The sequence below is a fragment of the Aphanomyces astaci genome (genome assembly GCF_000520075.1).
Source record: "Aphanomyces astaci strain APO3 unplaced genomic scaffold supercont1.19, whole genome shotgun sequence".
Classification (NCBI taxonomy): Eukaryota; Oomycota; class Saprolegniomycetes; order Saprolegniales; family Verrucalvaceae; genus Aphanomyces; species Aphanomyces astaci.
Genome location: NW_009798282.1, coordinates 822,292 through 832,265, shown reverse-complemented (window position 1 = coordinate 832,265; position 9,974 = coordinate 822,292). Strand labels below are relative to the sequence as shown.

The 9,974-nt window shown below is 46.4% G+C and overlaps 2 protein-coding genes and 1 pseudogene across 3 annotated transcripts; 2 read left to right on the top strand and 1 right to left on the bottom strand.

Moving 5' to 3' along the window:
• Nucleotides 1-3,983: 3,983 nt before the first annotated feature.
• On the bottom strand, nt 3,984-4,923 carry H257_08664 (hypothetical protein; the record flags this gene model as incomplete). The annotated part of the gene is made up of 5 exons (XM_009834649.1): nt 3,984-4,043; nt 4,144-4,410; nt 4,461-4,592; nt 4,635-4,775; nt 4,822-4,923. The coding sequence occupies 5 exons, from the start codon at nt 4,921-4,923 to the stop codon at nt 3,984-3,986; spliced, it is 702 nt and encodes a 233-aa protein (XP_009832951.1).
• Nucleotides 4,924-6,925: 2,002 nt separating this feature from the next.
• H257_08663 lies at nt 6,926-6,997 on the top strand (annotated as a pseudogene). The gene has a single exon. The product of its transcript is annotated as a tRNA-OTHER (tRNA).
• Nucleotides 6,998-7,404: 407 nt separating this feature from the next.
• On the top strand, nt 7,405-8,934 carry H257_08662 (hypothetical protein; the record flags this gene model as incomplete). The annotated part of the gene is made up of 5 exons (XM_009834648.1): nt 7,405-7,744; nt 7,816-7,864; nt 7,923-8,071; nt 8,364-8,503; nt 8,566-8,934. 5 exons carry the CDS (start codon nt 7,405-7,407, stop codon nt 8,932-8,934), a joined length of 1,047 nt encoding a protein of 348 aa, XP_009832950.1.
• Nucleotides 8,935-9,974: the final 1,040 nt, after the last annotated feature.

Below are 9,974 nucleotides of genomic sequence, written 5' to 3'. Positions count from 1 at the left end.
TTGCACGACATCTATTTTGCCCCCCCCGCCGATTTCGGCTTCACGATCCGCTTGATATCACATATCCGGAATACTGAAGCATTTTATTCTAGATTCAGTATACATATACCTGGGAACCGACAATTTTCAGGGCATGGGATTGGCAGGCCCGACAATTTACCGACAACATTCATACATTGATTGGACGACCTACTTGTCGGGTGAAAACATATCATTTACATTGAACATGTACAGCCTATGATTGGACGGTTATGGAATATCAAACTAAAAATACAGGGCGTCGCTTCATCTTGCACAGAACAAATTAATCATTCGACATCATGGGCGCAACCATCGTACCATCCAAAGCGACAATTCAAGGTTCATTTCGCTCAACTTCGACGCTACGAACGTACAAAACGTACCAAAGACAGTTCTTCGCGTTCTGCGAGAACGTGCTTGCAATTGAACCACGCACAGCTCCTGCACGGATTTTTCCACCACCTTTACAGCCTTGGAGGGACGGCACTGACTGTTGACTCTGCAAAGACAGCTCTGGTTACCTACTTCGCTGACCTCAAAAGGGACCCCAACCCAGCCCGCGATGTTGAATCCTAGCAGTACGTTGTGGGATTGCAAAAATACAACAAAAAGCACAACATTGATGACGAGAACAAGGCAAACGCTTTTTCGGTGTTTGAGTTGTCGTGCTTGATCAACTCGTTGTCAACTGCCCACCCCTTTCTTGGTTCTCTGTTCCGCTTCTTGCTCAGTGCCAGCTATCTTGGATGTTTCCGCATCAGCGAGATGTTGAGTCTTACTTGGAACGATGTTGCTATGAACCAAGATGAGCACACCGAGTATGTATCGATCAGACTTCGTTGGCACAAGAAGGCGAGCGTGCAAAGCGACTGCCAGGTATAAACCTCGTGGACGAGAAGTCATTTCCATGTCCACGTGTTTGCGGATTGTTTCGCGACTACCTTGGTCTCGTCAAGCGTGTCAGTCCAAACTTGGCAACTCAGTCATTTGTGTTCCCTGCTTACACCCTCGAGGCCACTGGTACACCGAGGCTGAACTGGTAAGAACCTTGAGCAAAATCAAGTGCGGTTGTTCATCAAAAACGCCGTTGAAAGATGCTCTGAGCTACCAACAGGTAATTATTTGTGCTCTAACTAGTAATTTTTTATCTATATTTATGTTAGTATCCAATTTTCCTTGATTTTCCAAAATTATAAAAAAAATCTAGGGATAACTTTACACAGCATGAGGCGGGGCGGCAGCTTTTATCGGGTCTTTGAGTCTCCCGAACGGCGCTTCAACTTTAGGGAGCTGATGGCATGGTGCCGTTGGGAAGATGCAAAGACGTGTTGTGAATACCTCATTACACAGAGTATTACTAACGAAGTTGACCCCAGAAACCTATTGCGCGTCAAAGTTGCTACGGCTACCGATGATAGCAACGTCGGCTCAGTGAGAGTAGATGCTCTATATGAAATTGTAAAGCGTCTGAATAACCATGGTACCTCACCGCATGCCAGCTGCATTCATGCCGCCACAGAGTCTTGCCGATCGCTGCCTGCTTCTGTTGTGAAGTCTCAACGGCAGACTACCCTCGATGCGTTTGTCACGCATACTGTTATCCCTACAGCAAGGTCAGCCAAAGACGCGTGGATTCAATGGTTTACAGGGGACGCTGCTGTGGGCCTCTTTCAGCCTGTGCGCTCGTTCGGCAAGGAAATGATCAGAGCCAATCGGCGAAAGTACTCGGAGCGCCTGACCCTGTCGCTTGCCTTTTCAAAGTACATCAGTTATGAGATGTTTGAGGCGGCGTATGAGGGCCACACAAGCAATTTCAGTGATGCCTTGGATGAAGTCCGTAAGAGAAAGCGTGAGGGAAGATTGTAATGAAATCTTGGGTACTTATTTTGCAAAGTCTGGTGTTTTTGAAAAAAGCCAATGAGAGTACGTTCTCTGTATTCTGATTCGTCCAATCAAAACCATGTCGGGTTCAATTGTCGGGGGCACGAATTATATCTACATAGAGGTTTTGTTCATTTAGTGACCGGGTTGTCGCCCAACCCGGCGAAGGATATTGGTCAACGCCCCTTCCCACGTTTTCCACCGGATACTAAGGGTGGGACGAATAAGCAAGAATTAATTAGAAGAGCGTAGTCCCCGCTCAATTGATGTGTCCAATTGAGGTCCATGGGATTTACCTGTCGAATCCTATGTAATGCCTACATTCGGATAACCTTTTTAATGTAATGTATGCGACAAAGTGTATGACTTCGAATAACCTTCATAAAATAATGCTTGCGAAAGGATGCCGTGTCTTCAAATAACCTTCACAAAGTAATGAATGCATTACATGTGGAAAGGTTTGAAAGCCTGCACGGTGAACAAGGTAACGTAATCATTCGGCCTGTTTAATAGTGGTACTAACAGTGGTACTCACCCTTTTAGCAGTGGTAGAAATCCTTAACGTTTTTCAGCTTAATTTGCATGGTATTCAGCTTTCCTTAACGTTTTTCCTGTCTTGCCTTCTTGCCTGCCTTATCAAACAGATGTCATAAACAAATGATAAGCTTAATCCAAACTCAATTTATCATCAAGCAGATACAGATTAATTGAATTTGGATTATCTTTTTTGCAGTGTTAAGACATTCCTGGGCCGATACTAGAACCGCATGTTGTGGAACCGCTTCGCCAACTGTAGCGGTGTGTAATCTTCGGTTTTTACTTCGCTCAACGCTTCATACAGTACCTCGTGCTTCGACCGTTCTTCTTCGAAGTTCGGTCCTCGTTTCCCTTGATATCCGGATTCCCCAGGAGTGGGCTCCCGGATTATTGCTGCAAGGATTTATCCGTCCGTCCCACCACCTTTGAGTTAAGAAACCGATGCTCTACCACTGAGCTATTTTCCCTCCCCTCCAAGCAGATACAGACATACAGCCTGTACATAGACTAACACTGAAAAACAACAAATCTGAATACCGTTTACCCAAGACTGAAAACCGTTCAAACTAATTTTCCGAGTAAACTCTACAGTATGTATACCTCCTTATCGAGTTGTACCCAAATTGCTGTGTGGTGTCAATAAAGTACGATTTACGCTTGGGAATACTCCTTCAAAACATGCATCCTCTTGAAAGCCAATAAATAAGCTTACTGTATTCACTGTCAGTGTCAATTTCAAGTACATTCATTCCGGCGTTCATTCATGGTCATCATCACAAGGCTGCTACGTTTGCCAACGCAACTCGTGCTGGACTTGCAGTGCGTTGACACTGGTATTTCACAATGATGGAATTTGTTTAGTCACTCGTCTCGGTGTTCGAGCCGACGCATTGGTTGGTGGAAGCGCCTGTGGGTGTTGGGGTGTTGGTGGTCTGATGGTCTGTGGTTCTATGGTGTTGTGCATTCCTGCAATCGTTGATTTCCAACCTCCTCTCGAGGATGACGTTTTTGACGTCACTTCTTTTTGGCTGGATATGCCGGTGCATCATCGGGTGGTGGACATGGTTTTGATGTATGGTGATGGTGCCGATGTCTTCGTTGGTGGCAGTGCCCATCAACGGACGTATTCTTGTAATTACAGTTAGTACTAGTCGGATGTAATAGGAACTGCAACATATTAGCGTTGGAGATGCACTTAGAGTATCAATGGTGTTCAGTGCATCGAATCAAAAGCACTTCTTATTACAATTCCTAGAAATAAAAAGTACTACTGTAGTACTATGAACTAATTCGTGGAAGTGTTATACTAGTAGTACTACATCGTAATGAGAGTTGATTGTTCGAGTATTTATTCAACACCTACTAGTATGTGCATTACACAGGATTGAAATTAATTTACTCAACCTCAAGCGCTCCACCTATTGCATTTGGGCGACCGCGTCGGTTGAATACAACAATATGCCGACATCCACGTCGAACGTTGCGATTGACAAGGCGGCATCGCGGTCGCGGCATTCCAGGTAATTCTTGGCCAAGGTGTTGTTTCACAGCGATGACGTGAACGCAAATACCACTGCGCTGCCAATATCCACAAACACTCGAAGCTACATCGGGATTCACAACCCATCCTGCTTCTGGCTGGTGCATGCTTTCAAGTCGCCGCAGGTTTATGTTGATTCTCATCTTGCTGTTGCTTGGATCCACGTCGCGTCTGAAATATTCCTCTTCATCGTCGTCATCAGCGTCGTGAGCACGTGCAAGATGCTTGACATTCCATAGGCCCAACAATGCAGGTCCTGCGCTTCGAAGTCGGAGCCGTCCTTGCTTCATAAGCATCGCGTAGTGACGTCGGAGCCGCTCGTTGACCTTCGGAGCCAGTGCGATTGTGGTGTTTCTTTCGCTTTCCTTGCGTAAGAGTGTGGCGAAGGTTTGGAGGAGGTGTGGAATGTGCAGTTTTCGTCGCTTCAGCACCTAACAGAAATCATGAGTAACAAGCTTAATCAAATTTGGGATAAAAGTACGCTTTTTATCGTTGCACTGTACTGCTCGTTTGGATTGTTTGTCAGTGCAGTCTCTTGTGCGCTGTGGAAGATCTGCCACTTCCAAAATCTTGATCCAATCGCAACTTGGTCGTTATTTAGAAGGGGGGGTAGCTATTGGCGGTAAAAGTAGTTGCGGAAGCGTTGCATCGTCACGCTTCCTTGTCCCCATTTGATGTGGACATTGCGCATTCTTACATCCAACATGTCGCGGCTCGAAGACATGTGCAAGAAGTAAATGTCCTCTGTAACCGCGTCCCACTCGCTCCACTTCATTTGGCGGCCATGTTCCCAGCACTAACAGCTCAGATCTGTTAATGCTGCAGAAATAGTTGATGTTTACCTTCTGCATGACGTGGAAAAAGCACATCAAGTATTGAATCGCTGGGAATACTTGCAATGAGACCTCAATTCCGTTGAACTGGGCATCATCAGCATCGCCCATGACAATTGCAGGATTCCATGCATACTCGAACAACCGTGTAAATGCGTCTTGGCGAACATCTGAAGCACCCACGCAACATCAGGCTCGCGTCGTTGAGAAGTGATAGCGATACAAAGCACGTGGAAAGTTCCCCCCAAGTCAGTGTATCCGACGACGAAGACCGGATAGCCAGATTTGTTGGTCTTGAATGTGCTGTCAATGTGGAGTAGAAGATTTGTCTTGGGCACTTCGATACTTGTCCATTAGGCGAAACGTTGTTAACCCTAACATAGGGTATTAGGCCATGCAAGTAAACAAATTACCTTTGTACCGCAGCGAAACGATTCCTCACCACCATCACCAAGGTGTGGTCGAAGTTGATCTTCAATGATATCGACGCCAAAAGCGAATGGTCTGTTGGCATCGCCAACGTTGCCTCGTTAGGGTTCCACCCATTTTGCCAGTTCGGCTTATGCCGCCTCTGTCGTGTTAAATTGTCGAACTCTTTGCATCGAATGGTTTTCACTGCACCTTGGATTTGTTGCAGCGTGGGCAACACCCTCGAAACGCAACCTTCATTTCTGGTGTGACCTACGGATTTGTGGAATATGGTGTAATGCAAACACGACGTACTTTGGGCGTTCTTTGTATCTCGTTGTTTGCGTTGTGCACCCCCATCCTCCACACTTGTACGGTTCCCAGTACACCACAAATGGTCCAATGGTACGCTGCTTGGCATCGATGATCGGAATCCTCGATTGGCATCCCCTCAACTAAGGGATTACATGGTGTCGCCATGCAATACGTGTACACACTGCGCATCGAGGGACTTGGAATGCACGCAAGTCGTCGCCGTCACTGTGTGCAAACGAGCATCGGACAACATTGCTGTGCGATATCTTCATCGTCGGCTGCGATGATCTGTAGCGACAGAGATCAGCTTGGTTGTCAAACATTCCAACTACTTCCCATGTGCGGGCGTCCACATTCATTTCTCCTCCTGACGAAGCGATAGTACTTGATCGAGAGCAATCGCAACTGCCGTTGATTATTTATAGGTGCATGCGTTTGAAATACAGTCATGGCGTCAATGTACGTTTCAACTGCACTCATTTCCATCATGGCATCAATTCTTAGCCAAGCATAAATTCTACAAGAATCACAAGTGAAAAATGAACAATCAACAAGTACTGCTCTGGATGGATATGTATAATACGTATTGTACTCATGTCGTAATAGATGCGCGGTTCAACACACGAACAACAAGAAATTCGAAAAGCCTTGAACAAACTAAAGCAATCGCACGAAACGATGAATCCTACTCAATTTGGTATCCATGTCCATGCCATTCGCAGCAGCATGGAAGAAGCGCAAGGTGCAATTGTAACTTCTCATGGATATTGAGAATTTGGCCTTGCTTACTGTTTTTTCGTGTTTAGCTACGAGCGAATTATGATCATGAAGGATGGATAAAACAATGATAATAAAGGCTAGATAAAACAGCTTTTGCGTGTTAACTGCTTTATACGTGGTTGGAATCTATCGGTGACAGTGCTAGTGAGATGTAGTGGTGGTTCTCGCATCAAAGCCGGCTCGGGCTTATCCGTAAGCGTGTTAGTGATCGATATAGTTCGGGAACTCGCATCAAAGTGAAAGTGATAATGGGTTCGTACTGTCGAAGATGGCTCGTACAAGACGGCTATGTCTGCCTGTGATGGTGTGATCGTGCCGGTTATCGATGCAGTGCTTGCTCCAGTGGCGACGCGACGGCTTGGCCTTATCAGTGATTGATTTAGTGATGGCTCTACGCCAGCGTGATGGTAGGTCATCCAAGGTGGCACGGGAAGGTCGATGATCATGTGATTGATCGATGAATTTGTGGCTCTGGTGTGAACGCCGAGGTAGCGATACTTGTCGTCCTGGCAGTACGGGCGTGTGGGGGATTGAAATATGGCGCCCAACAATCAGCACGACCACGCGGGGAGGTTAACGACACCATTCTCACTGTAAAGCCTTAGTTGGTGACATTTTGGTCTAATGGTATGATCTCTGCTTCACATGCAGAAAGTCCCGGGTTCGATACCTGCTACTAACCCTCACGCTGGTGAATTTACATTTAATGTGCTTACCCAGCTATCCAGGTTAGTGTCAGGTGTCGAATACAGTGGACCCATGCATTAACTATATTCGTTGTACTTGATTTTTGCTTGCTTGTATACACAATTGTAGATATTACATAAGCAAAATATACTTCTACTTTCAAGTGCTATGTATCCGAATCCAACGTGGTTTTATTTTCGAGAACGATGTCCAACTCCTTCTTGACCCCGAGCAGCACTTCGCTTCGTTGTCAAGCGATCGAAGGAATAATGTCATCTGAAGAAGTGTCGCTTGGATCAAAAGCAATTCCACATATGCGAAGTGCTCCAACTCAAGGTGGTACCGGCGTTTCGAAGAAACCTCGTGTCCCTGAGCTGTCGCTCGTCTTGCCCCCCCCGACGCATGCTACAGGACGCCCGTTCAAGTGCAGACTGTGTTGCATCAGACGACGAGCCACCCACTCTGAACGACGTCGTGTCGCGGAGGAAGTGGACGTCCGGTGATCCACGTCGAGGCAGGCAGGGCCTGTGGATGTATGAAGGATTGTACCCGGACGGCAAATCAAAGTGGCTATACCGTGGCCACCCCGATGAATGTCAACAACCTCGTATATTTGACGTTGTGGACCGCTACGAGGCCTACGTGGCTACTAAACCAGGCCATCATGGACATCCCACTCTGTCCCTGGGCGACTTCAAAAAAGCTGACGTCAACTACAACCGCAAGATTGGCGCTCGATCTGGTATGGATTGTGTTGAACAAGCCGTACGCACGGCGGCGAATCTTTTAGGTCTCTCTCTGTCATGCTCGCAGGACTAAGTGGCATCATTTTTGAGGTCAAAGGTTCTTTCGGCGACCGAAGGTTTCGACGTCAAGGAAGCCAAACGACTCGTGGATTGGTTCATGGTGAGGGGTTTTAGCATCGACCGTTCCGTTTACAACAAATCGTGCATGCGCAACAGACCTGTGGGCAAGGACAAGATGGCCTACATATGCGGCATCCTCGACGACAACGGCCCTGGAGTGTACGTCATTTACACCTCCGACTTGTCGCTCCTTGGGCTGGACAGTGCACGTCTTCTACGGAATTGCTTTTGTGGCGTCGGAAGACCCTCCTTGTGCGATCACGGACATGAAGGATTATATCCATCACGTACACTTCATTCGGAAATGTGTAAAACAAAAAACTAGGTCATGGGTCCAACAACACATCTACACCTGTACCACGAAAGCTTTGGCTCTTAGATTTAACCGACAAGAGACCATTAAGTCAAATGTGATGACATGTATGCTATGTTCCTATGTGTTGACTCATGTACTGTGAATGCCATGGCAGAGGCCAGAAATGGACGACATGGTAGTGCTGCGGACGTGGCACCACCAACGCCACGGGCACTACACCAATCCACCCGCCTGCACGACCACTCAGACAACCGACAAAAGCATGCTCACCAACATCGCACGCCACCGACGAGGCACCAATACTCCACCACGAGAAGTGGTGGCAAAACAGCATTCTCGAGAGACTGCCATGGCAGAGGCCAGAAATGGACGACATGGTAGTGCTGCGGACGTGGCACCACCAACACCACGGGCACGGGCACGGGCACTACACCAATCCACCCGCCTGCACGACCACTCAGACAACCGACAAAAGCATGCTCGCCAACATCGCACGCCACCGACGAGGCACCAACACTCCACCACGACAAGTGGTGGCAAAACAGCAATCTCGAGAGACTGCCTTGGCAGAGGCCAGGAATGGAGGACATGGTAGTGCTGCGGACGTGGCACCACCATCACCACGGGCACGGGCACTACACCAACCCACCCGCCTGCACGACCACTCAGACCACCGACAAAACCATGCCCGCCAGCATCGCACGACCAACACTCCAGCTCCAGAAGTGGTGGTATAAACAAGATTTTTGAGAGAAGTGTTCACTCTATTTGTGGTCGCTCCAACAACATCGAACTACTGTATTAATATTAGGATTCATCCCTTTGGAATAGATATGTTTTTTCAACCAGGTCAATTTGCATTAGATTATGAAGGTGCTCCGATTCTCAACAAAGTGGCTCTCGTCATATGTTGTGTGTTGATACACCAATTTTTGGGTGCTACAGCACATAAGACATGAAATGTATCCGGAAACCGGTTAACTTGGGCCAATCAAATCTCTTTTGTCTATGTTGGTTTGGCAGAAGCACGAACGAAAACATTCCCCGACCAGGCCCTTAGCTTATGTTAACCTGATGTTATATTTCGATGTTATCTTTCTAAATTATGACATACTTATTTTATATTAAAAATACGCAACGGTATTCTAGTGGAATGCAGTGGATACTTTTCCAAAAAGCATCGTAACTGGCGGCCAAAATTTGAAGTCCATACGTAACGTTATACGTTTTGAAAAGCGGAATCGAATACAAAGTCGCCTTGCACCAAAACTCGACTGTAGTACTATTTGACAGGCAACGTTACCGTTGTGTTTACGGGGAGATATGGTGCAAGTCACCTAAAGACTACAAATAAATGCCTTGACTTTCGACAGCTATTCCAACTTTGTATTAATACTTACTGTAGTACTATTTGACAGGCAACATTACCGTTGTGTTTACGGGGAGATATGGTGCAAGTCACCTAAAGACTACAAATAAATGCCTTGACTTTCGACAGCTATTCCAACTTTGTATTGATATTATTTAGGAAAATATACCGTAATAACGATAGAACAGGATAAGCTCAACAGAAGTTACGGTTCAGATTTTCGATTGGTGAAAAATTGATCGAGTAATAGAATTTAAACCAACCGGCCTTTTTGTACGGAGATATAAGGAACCAGGTACATTTTGGCCGACAAGGAGTATCAAGTATATCTTGGTCTTTGTATACAGCACTTATCCGTACGAACGTTTTCATTGTATCCGGATTATTCACAATGTTAAACCTAATTACCAGGTAAAAAACG